A 17,455-nucleotide genomic window follows, 5' to 3' on the forward strand; every position below is an offset into this window, starting at 1 on the left:
TTTGACCAATGATTGTCCCAGAATTCGGTAAAATCTAGGTATCATCAGTTAAAAATTTTACCATTTTTTGGTTCACACATCACACATCACAATCTTCGGTGGCAGCAAAATGTGGTACAAAACCTATTACACGCCTATAAAGATTCCATAAACTACCCAACTGTTGATTAAAAGTTATTGGGAACCATCAACATTCTATGAGTTGCCTGGAGAACCCTCTATTTTTTAGAGCAAAGGGTAGCAAACAACCGACAACTCATTTGGAGGTTGTTACTTGCAACGACAATCAATATATACAAGCCTACTACATGCTGAGGGCCGGGGCCTGGCTTCAAAACCAGCTAATTTTTTTTTATTTTATTTTATTTTATTTTTTTTAACTGGCATATTGATGTTTCTGGCCGGCAAAACGATCAAAAAGGTCACAACTTAAAGGACGAATTTAATTTTTTCCATGGCGGTTAAATTGAACCTATGGTGACGCCATGATATATAGAATAGGCTCAAATTGTCTGTGGTTATTAGACAAGTGACAATGAGAATCAGTATATACAAGCGTGTCACGTAGCCCGGCCTGGGCCTGGCCTCGAAATTGGCTACATAGTTTTTTTTTAGCTTAAAATTGGTAAATTGATATTTCTGGTCACAAGAACTATCTAAATAGGTCAAAAGCTTAAGAAAGAATTGGTATTTTTCCCGGGGTGGCTGTATTGAGCCTGTGGTGACGTCAGGACATCAAGTAAAGGCTCAAATTGTCTGCAGTTAGAAGACAAGCGACAATAAGACTCCATATATAGAAGCCTGCCATGTGCCAAGTACATATATATATATATATATATATATATATATATATATATATATATATATATATATATATATATATATATATATATATATATATATATATATATATATATATATATATATATATATATATATATATCGGAATTCGTCATTTATCTTCATCGAGCCCTGTCTCATTAATGTTCTAAAATCCCAAGCTTATTCGTTATACTGGGTGCGCCACTTATGTTTTTTTTTTTGGAAAGGTATGATATCATAAATACGAATGTTTTCTGTAGATAACAACTTAATTCTAGAAGCCGAGAGAGACAAAAATTAGCTATTCTAAATTTAACATTTGCGTTCCCAAATTTCTCGTATGTATGTCAGATTTTCTATGTCCACTTTTTTTAGGTCCTGAAAGACATTTCTTTCTTACCGCCTGGTTTCTTGAATGGAAATTTCCTAGGAGGTCGTGTTGTTGATGAAGAATTTTCCAAAATCCCTTTGGAAGTAGTCAATGTAGTCTCAGTAGGTCGAGTCGTAAAAGGTTTCTCAGCTTGAGTGGTAGGAGGCGTTGTAGTGGTTGCTAGTTCTTCGACTAATATTGAAACTGAAACTTCTGTCATTGTGTTACCAGTGTTTACTTCAGAAGTATCCAATTTTAAATCTTCGTTTGATGCTTCTTCGTGGAAAATAGTTACCATTGAATTCCTCAGTTGCCTAAAAAAGAGAGCTCATTTACTTTCAGCAGTGTCATTTAGAGGGAGGAGCAGGGGGAGCGGGACGTCATGTACTAGAAAAGTAGTTTCAAGGTCAAGGAACAGTAACTATAAAAAAATTCCAAAATAAGTTTTCTTGCTAAACAGAAAAAGTTTTCGGCCAGGGAGATTGTTAGAAACGATTTCTGATTTCTTACAGACTCTAGAAGGAAATTTTTTTGATTTTCTTTTTCTCCAGATAAGAATTTAAAAGTAAACAACAGTAAAATTGCTCCTACACCAACAGATGTAGATTTATTTGTGAGGATTGTTTTAAATCTATGCAAGTCATACAAAATATGATTAATTGATCCGATTCTTCAAACCATTTAGGTTTAAAACTGAAAAAAATAACAAAATTTTTGGCTTTTGGGGAAAACATCATTTTGGGTCGAATGATAACTGCATAAATCTGCTAGTTTACATATTATAAGAGCTATAGCCTACCAATCCTAAAATGAAATTTAAAGATACCTCTAAAGGCGTTGCACTTCGAAAGCTAAAAAATTTTTAAACAGGAGCTGGAGGTGTTTGAACTGCAGATATACTACCTGGTCCGGATAGATGAATGCTCTTTCACGTTGGAAAAATAGAATGATCCTTCATCGTTTTAAGCTGGCTTATCATGTTAAGCAAGCCATCAGAAGAAACAGCATCTAACACCACGAAATACTTGAAAATACGACCCATGAAGAACTTCACAATGAACCAACGTCCATTCTCGTAGGTTGGTTTATAATTTTAACCCGACCTGACTCTGTCAGACTTAACCGGGGAAGAACGGTTGGCACTTGCTGACTCATCAACTGCCATTTCAGAATCACTCTCGCATCCTGATACGTCAGACTCAAAACTTGAGCCTTCTACATCCCCAGTGCATTCCTCACAGATTAGCCAAGTCTCTGTGCTTGCAGAATATCCATCAAATTGTCACTGACGTTGTCCGCAACCTGTTGCATAGGATTTTGGGTAAGAATTGGGTGGCCCCGGATGACTTTGGAATGCAATAAGCACTTGGCAAAACCATTTTAGAGAATTGTATTTCCATTTGTTACTAGACTTTCCAGGAATAGCTTTAGAAGCTGTGGGATATGGTCTTTCTTATTGTAGTTTGGTTCGATTAGTCCATTTTGCAATTATTGCGTGATTTCCTACCTTCTCTGTTAATTGGAGGAAAAAAGTAAACTTAAGGGTTTTCTACTCAAGAAATGGTTGCATCAATTCACCTGCTCCGAAAAAGTTAATAAGAAATTTACATTTTAAAACACATAAAGTTTCAACAAAATTAAATTCAAAATATTAATTGCAAAATATTTCTCATGTTCGTCACATACTTTAAAATCTTCTTCTTTATTTAAAAACTGTTAAAAAAAAATAACATTTTTTCTCCTTCTTCACTTTAAAGGCAAGCGTAGCTTCCGTATAATGACACACATTGTATTTTCTTTTCATTTTCACCTCATCTTTGTTGCAAGCTATCTTTTCTGTAAGATTTTCACAGTCCAGTTCTTCAATTTAAAACCCTTCTAAAGATCAAAATCTGCTCATTCTTCTATATTCTTGACCTTTTGCAAAAAGTTCTTTACCCAACCATATTATAAACTACGCATCTTTGCGTTTTGTACACTGGTTATGTCCTGTGGCGAATTGACGGAAGTTGTCTTCTGTCACGATTCCAGTTAAATTCGCTCAATAACGTCTAGTAATTAACCAGTTAACGAGCGAACGAAAATTGATGGTCCTAATGTAGGTCTTATGACCGATTTGAACTCAAAAATCTCATAAAGCTCAAAAATCCCACAATAAAGGACTGGTACTACAATTTTTATGGAGATGTTGCCATCTGGCTACAAAGTGCAGTAGAACTTTCGATTGAATAAGCCCCCTCTGCAGTTTGTACTATCACCCCTTCCATATAAAGCGTCTCAGAGAAGAAAACCAATATCCCACATTGAACCTTTATACTGCCCAATCCTAGAGCGTTGTCTTCTGATATAACGGTTTGTTGTTCTCTGATATAATGAATCTGTTGTAATCTTACATAATGATAGAAAAATATGTAATGAGGGAAAATCTGATGGAAAAAACTCAATTATTAAAATGGCGTGACCAACTCCTATTGTTTATTATTTATTTATTTTCTTTATTTCCCTCAAAAAATGAGGAGTAGGCTACAATATAATATAAAGAAAAGACAAATGATAACGCTTACAATAAAAAAATATCAAATATTGATCAAACACTTAAAAAGAGAAAAAAAAGATACAAAAACAGTTGCTAAATAATTTAGCCTATAAATCATCAAGAGCCAGAACTGTTACTAAAAAACGGAAATAAATTGTGGCCTAAAAGGATAATTTTCGCCTTGTCTTCAAATATTTTATTTTTTCTTTATACAAACTACAGGATCCTTCACTTTAAGCTTTAAAACAATCTCACTGTTACTAAAAGAAATTAAAAAAAAATTATTTATTTTCTTTATTTTCCTCAAAAAATGATGAGAAGGCTACAATATAATATAAAGAAAAGACAAATTACCTTAGAGAAAAATTTGATTAGCCGACAAATAAAGCAACTTCTCCCTTGCGCGGTGTGGGAATGAACCTAAGAACCCCTGTTTGGTAGGCATGGCTGCTTGCACAACACCGGTATAATGGTAATTGATAGTATTGTTTTAAAAAATTATGTTGATTTGAAGAATCATAATTTTCTATCGTAGGCAATACCCTATTGTCATTTTGGTTTAAAGCTTCACTTATGCGCATGGATAACAAACAGAGAACAATGTTATCAAAATAGATGAGATAGAACTCCGTTTTTTCATAGTTTGTTTTGTAGATGAGTTGTCACTGGAATTGTATTAATAATATATAATATAATAGTTAATAACATAATAATGAGAATAATAATAATAATAATAATAATAATAATAATATAATAAATTTACAGAAAAGAAACTTCAACCAAACAGAATTCACAGCAAACAGAGGCTGAACTACCAAATATTTTCCCCTCTCTTCCTAAGCGTGCCCCCTTTAAAGGCTCTTGCATTATTTGCGTTTCAATGTTTGGCAACCTAGAATAACTGTCGGTGGCAAATTAAGCCGAAACTTTACATGCTATTTGAACTTTTCTAATGGCTAGGAAAAGAGTAGAAGGCTACCCGGGAACTAGGCCTGGGGCATCCTCAAAATGTTAAGATACGACGACTCGGGCTTTTAAGGAACCGAAATTAATCGGAGGGCGGTCAGCCCCCTTTCCCCCAAAGACATCTGATCAGAATTTTGAGGCAACCATTTTGTTCAAAATTTATAAAGGTCAAATAACTGAACAATTGTGGTTGACGTAACCCCTACAGCTCCCGGGGCAAAGAGTCTAGGCTATACAAGTTGCTCATTGTTTACAATCCCTATTCTTTAGCAATTGTTGAGAGGGATATCAAACACAAGGATAATACACTACGTTCATGCTGGTCGTCAATATCTGGTCGTCGCATCAGCAATATCTGAGGAAGGGCTGAGGGTATGAAGTGGAAACTTCAAAGGTATTACATTCAAAATAGTCTAGAGCTTTAATAGCCATGCCTCCGGGGATGTTAAAACTTCTAGAGCCCACGAGCAAGGTGATTTTTTTTTTCAATATATCCATATAACTATAGTCATTTACCTTGATATCCATATAAATTGATATCCAAAAAAAACTAGAATGGAAGTAGGCGAAAATTAACAAACTTCCACTCCAGTAATCTATATACAGCATTTGTCGACGAAAGAATTATTAGATACAATAGCTGTTGGGGTGGCGCTTCGCGCCACCCCAACACCTAGTTGGTGGGGGCGCTTCGCCCCCCCCCAAGCCCCCGCGCGCGCGTAAGTCGTTACGCGCCATTGTAGTTGTGTCCCTGTGTCCCACCTGTGAATCTAGATATATATATATATATATATATATATATATATATATATATATATATATATATATATATTTCTAACTACGTAAAACTTGCGAATATACAACATTCTTTGCTGTCACATTGTCTGTCCATATAAATAGATTGTCAGGTTTACCAACTCTTGAACATGCAACATAATAATTGTCCATGGGAAAATAATCCGTATTCAGATCTATACCGCATTTTTATAACGATTGCCCTTGAGCTTTGTTGATGGTGATTGCTAATCGAACATTCCCTGTGTCCCCGTCGTCATTTATATATCCCCCTGTGCCCCCGGCGTCCCTGTTGTAGTTGTGTCCCTGTGTCCTGGTCGTCATTTATATTCCCTATGTCCCGGTCATCATTTGTGTCCCGGTATCCCAGTCTGTAATTTCTCTTTGAGTGTCCCGGCCGTCATTTATATTCCCTCTGTCCCGGTCGTCATTTGTGTCCCGGTCTGTAATTTCTCTTTGAGTGTTTTTTCTTTTTAGTTTTATTTTAGTTTTTTACCTTTTTCTTTTTTCAGTTTTCTTTTTCTTCTTTATTTTTCAGCGTCAATATGAAATACATATCGCCGAACCTTTGTTTTTTTTTTAACTAAAATCTGGTAGGCATTGATGACCTTATCCAAGTCAAAATCCCAAACCCAATCATCATCGCTATCATTTTCAGTTTTGATATGTTTTGACTCTCGCTGTCCAGGTGGATTTTCATCTAACTGCGCGGTTTTGCGTTCTTTAGCCGCAAGCCTGTTTTCATGCTGTTCTTGTGATTCCTCGGCACGCTTTCTCTTCTTACTTTCTCTATCAGCCGCAAGCCTGTTTTCACGCTGTTCTTGTGATTCCTCGGCATGCTTTCTTTTCTTACTTTCTCTATCAGCCGCAAGTCTGTTGGCATAGACTCTTTGAGCAGCGTCCTCGGCTGTTGCCATTGTAGGTTCTTCAGTCATTTTACAATTAGAAAATTCTCTTTCAACGATCTTCTTACAATTAAAAATTTGTCTTTGAACGATTTTCTTAAATACCTGTGTCCTGGTCGTCATTTATATTCCCTGTGTCCCGGTCGTCATTTGTGTCCCGGTATCCCAGTCTGTAATTTCTCTTTGAGTGTCCCGGTCGTCATTTATATTCCCTCTGTCCCGTTCGTCATTTGCGTCCCGGTCTGTAATTTCTCTTTGAGTGTTTTTTCCTTTTATTTTTTTTTTTATTTTTTTACCTTTTTTCTTTCTCCAGTTTTCTTTTTCTTCTTTATTTTTCAGCGTCACTATGGAATACATATCGCCGAACCTTTGTTTTTTTAACTAAAATCTGGTAGGCATTGAGGACCTTATCCAAGTCAAAATCCCAAACCCAATCATCATCGCTATCATTTTCAGTTTTGATATGTTTTGACTCTCGCTGTCCAGGGGGATTTTCATTTAACTGCGCGGTTTTGCGTTCTCAGGACGCTTTCTTTTCTTACTTTCTCTGTCAGCCGCAAGCCTGTTTTCTTGCTGTTCTTGTGATTCCTCGGCACGCTTTCTTTTCTTACTTTCTCTATCAGCCGCAAGTTTTTTGGCATAGACTCTTTGAGCAGCTTCCTCCGCTGTTGCCATTGTAGGTTCTTCAGTCATTTTACAATTAAACATTTTTCGTCCACGATCTTCTTACAATAAAAATTTGTCTTTGAACGATTTTCTTAAATACTCTTAATGACTCATCGTCACAACAAACAGGACGACATGACGAAATGATGACATGACGTCACTCGACAGACATAACACACAGACAACTTATTTTTATAGAGATAGACTAGCTGTTGGGGTGGCGCTTCGCTCCACCCCAACACCTAGTTGGTGGGGCGCTTCGAGCCCCCCCCCCCCCCCCAAGCCCCCCCCGCGCGCGTAAGTCATTACGCGCCATTGTAGTTGTGTCCCTGTGTCCCACCTGTGAATATATATATATATATATATATATATATATATATATATATATATATATATATATATATATATATATATATATATATATATGTATATATATATATATATATATATATATATATATATATATATATATATATATATATATATATATCATATATATATGTTTTTAACTACGTAAAACATGCGAATATACAACATTCTTCGCTGTCCCATTGTGTATGCATATAAATAGATTGTCAGGTTTACTGACTCTTGAACATGCAACATATAATTGTCCATGGGAAAAACAATCCGTATTCAGATCTATACCTCATTATTCTAATGATGTGTCCCTGTGTCCCGGTCGTCATTTATATTCCCTGTGTCCCGGTCGTCATTTGTGTCCCGGTGTCCCAGTTTGTAATTTCTCATTGAGTGTCCCGGTCGTCATTTATATTCCCTGTGTCCCGGTCGTCATTTGTGTCCCGGTGTCCCGGTCTGCAATTTCTATTCGAACAATCCCCGTATCCCGGTCGTCATTTATATATCCCGCCTGTGCCCCCGGCGTCCCCGTTGTAGTTGTGTCCCTGTGTCCCGGTCGTCATTTATATTCCCTGTGTCCCGGTCGTGATTTGTGTCCGGGTGTCCCAGTCTGTAATTTGTCTTTGAGGTTCCCGGTCGTCATTTATATTCCCTGTGTCCCGGTCGTCATTTGTGTCCCGGTGTCCCAGTATGTAATTTCATCAGTTGACAAACATGACGTCAGTCAACAAACAACTTCATGACGCATACAGCTCAATCCTTAAAATGACGTCAGTCAACTAACATGACGTCAGTCGACACACAAACATGACGTAACTCGACACACACGCACACACACACAGACAACTTGTTTATATATATATAGATAGATTAACATTTTTGTCGCTCAAAACCAACCCAAAATTTTATAATTTGACTTTCATGGCTACCACTATAGGCACAATTAAGCAAAAAAAAAAAAAGAACTACGGTGCATAATAAGGAAAAATTTAAAAACACTTTAGAAAACTTTTGAAGTGAAAAGAAATATGGGAGTTAAAAGAAAAGCCTGAAACCCCTCAAAAATGGCGTCGGATCAAGGTAAAAAGTACACACTTGGAATTGCTATTGTTGAAAACTTCTCAATCAGGAAAAAAACTTGCAGCACCCCTCCCCCCTCCCCCTTGAAAAACAAGGAAAATCACTTTTTCCTTTTTTCTCTTCCCGCCGCTAGTCAGGCAGTGAAAAATCATAGAAGGCTGTTTAAGGACTTGATTGAAACAAATCTAAAATATCTAGTGTTTTCAGTAACTAACAAAACGGAACATTATAATAAATACAATTTTCGACCAAAAACTGCACCTTCATTTACAAGATGTTATAGCACGGGTATTCTTTTGACAAAGGATGAATTACAAATGACGCCGTATATGATAGGTTATAAGCATTGATGACATCACTTATGGCTGACCGTGATCTTTAAAAAACTGCAATCTCTGAAAAAAATGCAGCTTCATATACAAGATGATGAAGGCCTCGTATCTTTTGACAAGAGATGAATTACAAATGACACTGTATACATTAGGTTATAACCACTGATGACGTCACCATCATTAAAATAAACTTCAATTTTTGATAAAAAAAAATGTATCTTCATATTCAAGATGATGTAGCACATGTATCTTCTGGCAAGGAATGGATTATTAATGACGCCATATACGCCATACGGTAAGCTACAACCATTGACGACGTCACTCATGGCTGACCATCATCATTAAAATAAACTGCAATTTTTGACAAAAAATGCATCTTCATTTACAATATGGTGTAGCAAACGTATCTTTTGACAAGAGACGAATTAAAAATGAGACCATAAATAGTAGGTTATAACCATTGATGGAGTCACTCATGGCTGACTATCATAAAAATAAAATCCGATTTTTGAAAAAAAAGTATCTTCATATGTAAGATGATGTAGCGCATGTATCTTCTGGCAAGGGATGGATCATAAATGACGCCATATACGGTAAGCTACTACCACTGATGACGTCACTCATGGCTGACCATCATCATTGAAATAAACTGCAATTTTTGACAAAAATGCATCTTCATTCACAACAAGGTGTAGCAAACGTATCTTTTGACAAGGGGCGAATTAAAAGTGAGACCATAAATAGTAGGTTATAACCATTGATGACGGCACTCATGACTGATCTTCATCATTAAAATAAACTTCAGTTTTTGGCAGCAAATTCATCTTCATTTACAAGATGATGCAGCATACATATCTTTTCAGCATAATTGTCTTTTAAAAAGTTGCTTCTTTGGATACTATAAAGAGCTGGTAGTTACTTTAAAGAGCGGTTTGAGCAAAAGTGATGACAACGCGACTTGTTCTTTACTAAGACTTGCTAAAAAAATTTAAAGGTTTTTTCTTGTGTAATATATATCAAAATATCGAGCAAGGTATCCAAAGCAGATGGTGTGAAGCAGAAACTCTTCGATTTTAGTATCTTTAGTCTAATATTCAAACAGACGTTTTTTTTTTTTTTAAATTCGAAGCTACAAGATATTGATTTTTTTTTCTTCTTCCGCTAAGATGACTTGAAATAGGAAAAAATCTGATAATGCTCGATGCATCGTTTTTACCTGATTGATATAAGTATCATATCCCCGATGCACAAAGAAATCAATATGTGGAAAAAACGTGAAATCGAAAACGAACACAAGAATAATTTTAGACTCAACGCTATAGACTTGACTTTATAAAGAGCAAGGAGCTTCTCATGCAATTGTGTGGCTACTTTTTGTGGAAGAAGAAGTAATAAAAACGTGGGAGGGGTTCGTCTGATTAAAAATTCTATCGGCCTTTCTATAGTTCATTAGTGTTTGGAAGGCAAACCCCCCCTCCTTCTGGGTACTTTTTGTCCCCTGTAGCTCCCTTAGCCTTAGATCCACTTTTTCGGATAGCTGTTTGACATTTTTAGGGCAAAATGTCAAACGGATCAGCCAATTTGAAAGGCTGTTTACCTATGCTGTGTTGAAAAGCCATTCTCTTGTAATGGTAAAATGTCTTTTTGGTAAGATGCCAAATAAAAATGAGGCATTAATAATAAAACCATTACTTGTATGATATACCCCCTACAGCTCAAGTTGTTCATGCATTGACGCACTGTACACCGATTTCTTTCGCTAGTTTCTTTCAACTTAGCGTGAGAAAAGACAAAGAGAAATGACATAGTAAATGAGAAATATACAATTTGGGCTATATATTTCCACATTAAGCGGGGGGGAGGGGATAAAGTATTTGGACAGTGTGAAGTCAGAAAACAAATCTCACTTCATAATATCAGAATAACTGTAGCTAACACATTTTGCATGCCAACCCGCTGTACTTTACCACTACCCCTTAATGTGTAAATATATAGTCCAATGTGTTTGTAAAATATTATATTTTTATCATACTTAGGTATAATTTATAAGGACTAACCTTGCTTTATTTCTTGAGCGGTAGGGAGTATATCGTACAAGTTACTCTCCTCCCCTATATGCTGGTACCCCCCCCCCCATCGTGAATTGCTTGTACAACTGCTAAAACATTTTATCCAACACGTGGTAGAGTATGTATTTACTAATATACCCGATCGAGGTATTTAAATATGCTTAGGAGAAGTTGTGTCAGTTCATGGACAAGTAGAGAGGGGAGGGAGGCAAAATGTGTTTTTCTAATTCTAGGGAATTCAGATATGATGTTTTTCATTTTGTCAACGAAAATACTAAACAAAGCCATTTTTCAGTGAAAATACCAAAAAGGGGTATTTTTCAATACATTTAGGGGTGGGTCGACCCCGCCCTAACTGACACCATTTCTTTGAAGGAGCAGTTAAAACAAGCATTCAGTCATAATTCATCAGTTCCTTATTCTTTGCTAAAAACAACCTTGACAAGTCAGTCACTTTACAAGCACATTGCAAAATGGGAAACCAGTTTTGTGGAAAAACAAAACAAAGAAGTCTATTGCGCGATGAACCATAATCTTGAAAAATTGACTTTATTTCAATTCAAAGAACAAAAGTGACGAAGTCGTTCACCCAACAGAAAATGTCAGGAATTTACCTGTCTGAAGTCCAGGCAAAATAGTCACACTATGGCCACGGATCCACCGCAACCCCTCTACCTGTCAATTTATTTGTAGGAAGTCAGGAATATCACACTTCATTTGAATTCAACCCAGATAAGATTTTTTATCAAGAGAGGCTTAAAGTTGGTCCTTTGGTGTAAAAGCACCTGAATAAAGGGTTGTATTCAGGATTTTTAGTCCTTTTTCAAAAAAAGATTAAAAAAAACAATAAGGCACCAAGTGATGATACTGATAGTGTGGTAAACAAGTTTTAAATAGGGTGGCTGTAAAATTAGAGATAAATTACTGAATATTATGAATATAATTTTTGAAAAGGGGGAAGTACCAAGCAATTTTAGGGAAACTTTAATTAAACCCCTGTTTAAGAAAGGTGATAAGGATGAGTGTGATAATTACAGAGACCTTTGTCTGGTTTCTGTAGGAAGCACATTATTTAGCATGATGATATATTTTAGACTTAGAGACGCTGAAGATAAAGTTTTAAGAGCAGAACAATGTGGTCTTAATAAGAGGGGAGGACCAAATTCTTTAGCTTCCATCAATAATTGAGAAGTTCCTGAGTTATCAAACACCTTTAGTCCTCAGCATTATAGATTTTAAGCATGCGTTTCATTTAAACGATACGAGAATAAAATATCTGCGATTAAATAGAAAATGAGGTTAGTAGCTGGTTTCGTATTGAATAAAGAGTTAAGCAGGGTTGTGTTTTATCCGATTTTATATGGATGCTCTTGCTCTTGAGTTGCTCTTTGATTCTCAACCGAGTTGCTCTTTGGTTCTCATTGAAGTAACTCAAATAGCTGCTTTTCCCTACGTGGCGACAATTGTATTTATTATTATTGGAGGTGGTTTTTATTTGTTTTTAGATTAGTTTTCTTTTAATTTTTGATTTTGTGCTGAAGATGCCTTGTTTGGATACAGGCGAAATATCCGTGTTGTTTTAGACTTTCCTCTCTACTGGCCGTCGTCTCGTTTGAAGTTTTCTTTTTGTAGAGTTTTATCTCTCTTAGTTGTTTATTGTCATGTCTGGCCAGTTCGGCTTAAGAACTTTCATTGAGTGGATAGCTTCACTTACCTAGGTACTATTATTAGTAAAGATTTCGGATGCAAGGAGAATTCTAATGACTTTAGTCAATGACGAAGTGATCAAGTCAAAATGTTGCTCCCACAAAACTTTAATCAGTGAAGCAGACCAAATTCTGCCGCCAAACTTCACATTTCCTTAGCAACGAAGGCCTAGAAGTTTCTGGTGATTATGCCCCCCCCCCGTTCAAAATAACTCTAAACCTGATAATATTTCGACAAGAGCATCACTAATGTAATTATTATTAAATCCACTCTCACAAATTAATTTTTTTTATTCAATCGTTATTCAAGTTTCATTATTCAATCAAGGAGTCGTTAATCATTCAGGTTACAAATATTTTTTGTGTTAATTTTTTTTTATTTATGTTGTATTTTAGAGGGAGATGGTCCTTAAGTGTTCTCTATCACTTCATCTGGTTTTTGTTTCGTTTTTGTATCTCCATGTGGTTGACTTACTTGCAAATATTGCAAAAACGAAAATAAAGCCGACAAATACATTTTTTCAGTTTATTTCACATTTTAACATTTCTAAACTTTCTAGTTTTTTAATGAAAATCATCTTTTATTAAGAGTTTATTAAAAAGAATACTCACTGTAAATTTGTATCTAAGTCTGGCGTTTCCTGGAAAAATTCAGTAAACCCGTCGTCAATAGGGGCTGAATCTGTTGCAACGTCCAGTTCCAATTCTTGAAATAGCGGGTTTTCTCTGGCATTAAAATCAGATTCAAATTCAGCAGCCAAAATTTCTTGAGAATCAGGTTGCGCTTCGTTGAAATTTGCCATTGATAGCCAAAATATTACAGGGACCATGCTGAAACAGTAAATTAGTTCTCAATGGCCTAATAGATTAAAAAAGAAATAGAACAGACATTTATAGATAAGGTTTTTAATCCCCACCTATTCCTTAAACCCCAATATTTTAATGGTTAAATTCAATGTTTTTCATATAGCTGGCATACCTCTTTTTTTCCTTTATTGACGTGTCATCCCTCTTCGTCTTGAAACAAATCCTGTATGCGTACCTAGAATATGATGAAAATAATTTTCATTTTTCTATCTTTCAGTATTGAAGAATTTGAGCCAACTATTAATTTTTTTTAAATACAATTAATAAAGTTTATTAGTCTATAATTTATAGTTCTTTCTAATTTATAAGTTCTAAAATTCCTGATCTTTCCTATACTCTGTTCTGTTTCAGTTTTCTATTCCATCTGATTCTCTATTGGCGATCAGAAAAATACAGATGAGCACAGTTCTATTAATAAAACTTTGAACCAATCAGTAATAGCTGGAAGCCTCCAAGAGATATACACAAGTTCGGTGAACGGTTAATATCGGGAATTTCCTGGACCAAGCTGGAACTTTGCTGTCAAACGCAGATGGTCTTGCTAAAGACCGCCCGGAGTTGAGAGGGCTGACGAAGAATTCAACGCCCCCCTTGTATGAGAATTACGTAAGCAAGACTAACTTATAAGCCTCTCAACGATCTTCGGCCAAGCGGTACAATTGTACTGTTTTTGGTACAATTTAGGGGCCTTGGTGCAACGCGGTACATTTGGGAATTTGTGGGTACAATATACATTTTCTTATACATTTTGGTTTTACTTGCTCCTTTCTTACTCGGATGTCTGTTCAAGTTTTGGTTTATCGAATAATTTATTCTTGTTATATCAAACTTTTAACCGGGTGTTCAGATAGTAGAAACTGGCCTCTTACGGTACAATTTTACTTGGAAAACTCGTACAGTTTCTTCAAACTATTGGAAATTCTGGTAAACAAATCTCTAAAAATCTCAAGCTAGAGTTTTCAGTAAATTGCTATTACTTTTTGAATAATGCTTTTTGATAGTTATAGTTCAGCATAATTGAAAGGTCCAATAACTAAGCCTTTGAAGATAGCAAGACCCCCTTCTCCCCACGACCCCTGGGGAAAGATCTTTACTGTATGACATTTGCGCATTTTTTACGCATAGTGTTTGCTATTGGGAAGCATGCATACATTTTTGGGATGGGTGAGGGTGAATTTTCTGCTGGGTGACTTTCACCGAGAATAATTTTTCTTGAGGAAGGAAGTTTCCGGAAGTTTCTTTTAGGGGGAATTTGCCAGAATTCCTATACGAAATTATTTTTATTTGTCTTACTTTCTCCTTGCTGACTTAATTTTACATGCGGAGATGTTCATGGTAACTGCCCGGGGTGAATTTTCATCGGAATTGAATTCTCTAAAAGATATTTTCATTTGGGCGAAGCCGGATTTTGCTCCATTTTAAAAAACGATCAGAAATTAAATTAAAAAAACAACTTTCAACTGAGAGTAAAGAACAACATTATGGCTTAAAACGAACGGAAATTAGTACGTATGTGAGGAAGGTTATCCCCTCCTCAATACCTCAATCTTTACGCTAAAGTTTACTTTTTATCCGAGTTCTTCAAGAATGACTCTTGTAAGACAATGATCGGTTATTTAAAACAACATGAATCTTTTTTTTAAAGTACTAAAAAACTTTTTCGCAAAGAGCGAGGTCAAATCATCATGTTTTCATCCACTGTTACCCCCCATTTCTAAATCATTCCAAATAAAATTGTCACCCACATTTCAGCTGTAATCACTCTGGCAAAAGTGAATTCCAGTGAGTCAAAAACGAGCTATCTGTTATTTGACGCATTTCAAGAGGAAAAAAAAACTAAGAAATATATTATCATGGCTATATAAGGGACTATTAGGAGGCTGAGGGGCATTGTCAAAAAGGCGACCATGATATTTGGAAAAAGCACAAATTGTAGAATTGCACCACTTATATTTTGTTTAGGCTATATGTTTCCTTCAGAGGAGGACAGCTCCTCAGTGTAGCCTTATATTCGAAAAGAGCAACGCGTCAGTCGCGTATGAAAAGGACATATTTCCATGATTGTAAATTTTTGGAAGAGCAAAATAAAAACCCCGCAACTTTTTATCCGCGACGATAACCGTGAAACAAAACGGATGGATATGTACTGATTTTACGTACCGATCCCTTTTTGTTTTACGGTTGTCAGAAGGAATAGTAAAAGTTATAAGTTTTTTTTGGCTCTTCTGAGAGTTTATAATTACGTAGGTATGTAGGTAGGTAGGTTTTATTTTTATCCACGATATAAACATAAATAAAAATGACAACACTAATAAATTATTGCAGCAAAAATAAAGTCCTAAGGACTTGTGCTGCAGATTCATGTTATGATTTATATCATAAATAAATATCTAAACAACTAATGATTATCCACCTAGCCTATCTTATAAATAAAAAACAGCAACACATACACATGAACACAACACAACAAAATAATCCCATTAAATATTATTTACCGGTTTCAGCCCCCAACCCACCCCAAAAAACTGCAAAAAAAAACATCATAAACCTCCTGCCGTTCAAAATCTATTACATAAATAAAATGTCTTCAATTTATTTTTAAACCCGTAAAAAGTGACCGACTCCCTGATACTAGCCAGCAGATATGGAGCAGCTGAAGATTGAATGTAAAATATATTTTTGTATCTAATTTCTGGTCTGCTCCTTCCCCAAAATATATCTAACAACTCACCTTCCAAATTGTTGCACCTTCATACCTAATAGGTTCATATCCAAACCAATTTATAACTTCGACTATTTTTAAGAATCAGTTAAACCAAAATTTCGGTAATAATCAACTATATGACAACTACCAGGGTGCACCAGAGGGAACAATGTGCTCAACTAATTTTTCCCACTGCGTTTTTCGTCACAACTATTCTGGGCGCTGACCATAGACATTTTAGTTATAAAAGTTAAGGTCATTGCTTGATTCAGAGCACATGATCCGTTTCAGCTATTTTTTCCGGCACAAAACGGTTAGAATTAATGAAGCGATAATAAGTAGTATCTCAACTCGGCAATATACGAATAAAAGAAATTCAATGCCGCTAATTTGCTTGTTTTCGTGTCCTTAGAGTAATAGATAGTTAAATTGCGGATTTACCGGTTGTATAGGTAGTTGCAATTAGTAAGTGTTCTGAAAAACAGGTGTAGCTGCTTAACTAGTACAATAACAAGTATCAACACGTGGGGCCAACTAAAAAAAGCCGGACGAGATATTCTTCCGGGAGTGGTCCAGCTTGTTCTAGGGACGGGATCTAACTTTGAAGACTGTTTTTTTTTTTTTTACCGTAAAATCAATAATTAAGGTTTTTCTATATTTAATATAATAATATTAATAATTTTACGTAATTTTATTTTAATTATTTTAGTAATTGTTTTAGTAATTTTAGCAATTTTCTATATTTCAGTAGCGTCTTAATATCACAGAATCTCTCTTATATTTGCCAATTAAATAAGAAAAAACAAGTTTTTTCAACTGAAACTAAGGAGCAATATTAAATTTAAACCAAAAAGAAATTATTGCGTTTACGAAGATATTGTCCCTCTCCTCAAAACCTAGCTCTTTACACTGAATTTTTTTGACATTTGAAAAAAAAGTTACTTATGTTCTAATTAAATTACTCTTGTGTTTCTAGAGTCGTTTTCAAAGAATTGGAACAATTTTAAACTTTGGCACTAAGAGCAAGATGTTGAGGAGAAGGAAATCCCATCGTACACGCAATAATGTCTGCTCGTTTTGAGTTTTAATATTACTCCTTACTATAAGTAGAAAAAAAAACTTGTTTTTCGTTAATTTAACTTCTGATCGTTTTGGAAATAACGCCAGGAAATCTCCACCTCAAAGGAAAGAAAAAACCTCCCGTGGAAATATACTCTGGACAATTCAATCCTGATAGAAGAGTATCCCGGACAATTACTTTTAACAGGTCCACGCGT

At 35.5% G+C, this 17,455-nt stretch overlaps 1 protein-coding gene across 1 annotated transcript in view; it reads right to left on the bottom strand.

Annotated features, from left to right (window-relative positions):
- Positions 1–16,524, bottom strand: part of LOC136042460 (uncharacterized) — a 37,395-nt gene extending 20,871 nt beyond the window's left edge. The window contains exons 1-3 of the mRNA XM_065727419.1: positions 16,206–16,524; positions 13,220–13,438; positions 1,223–1,506 (exon numbers count right to left, since the gene is read on the bottom strand). Of these exons, the coding sequence (XP_065583491.1) occupies positions 1,223–1,506; positions 13,220–13,438; positions 16,206–16,243 (541 nt within the window). The 5' untranslated portion in view covers positions 16,244–16,524. The remainder of the gene's footprint in view (positions 1–1,222; positions 1,507–13,219; positions 13,439–16,205) is intronic.
- Between the last annotated feature and the right edge of the window lie 931 nt (positions 16,525–17,455).

This window comes from Artemia franciscana, unplaced genomic scaffold, assembly GCF_032884065.1.
Source record: "Artemia franciscana unplaced genomic scaffold, ASM3288406v1 Scaffold_1317, whole genome shotgun sequence".
Taxonomy (NCBI): Eukaryota; Metazoa; Arthropoda; class Branchiopoda; order Anostraca; family Artemiidae; genus Artemia; species Artemia franciscana.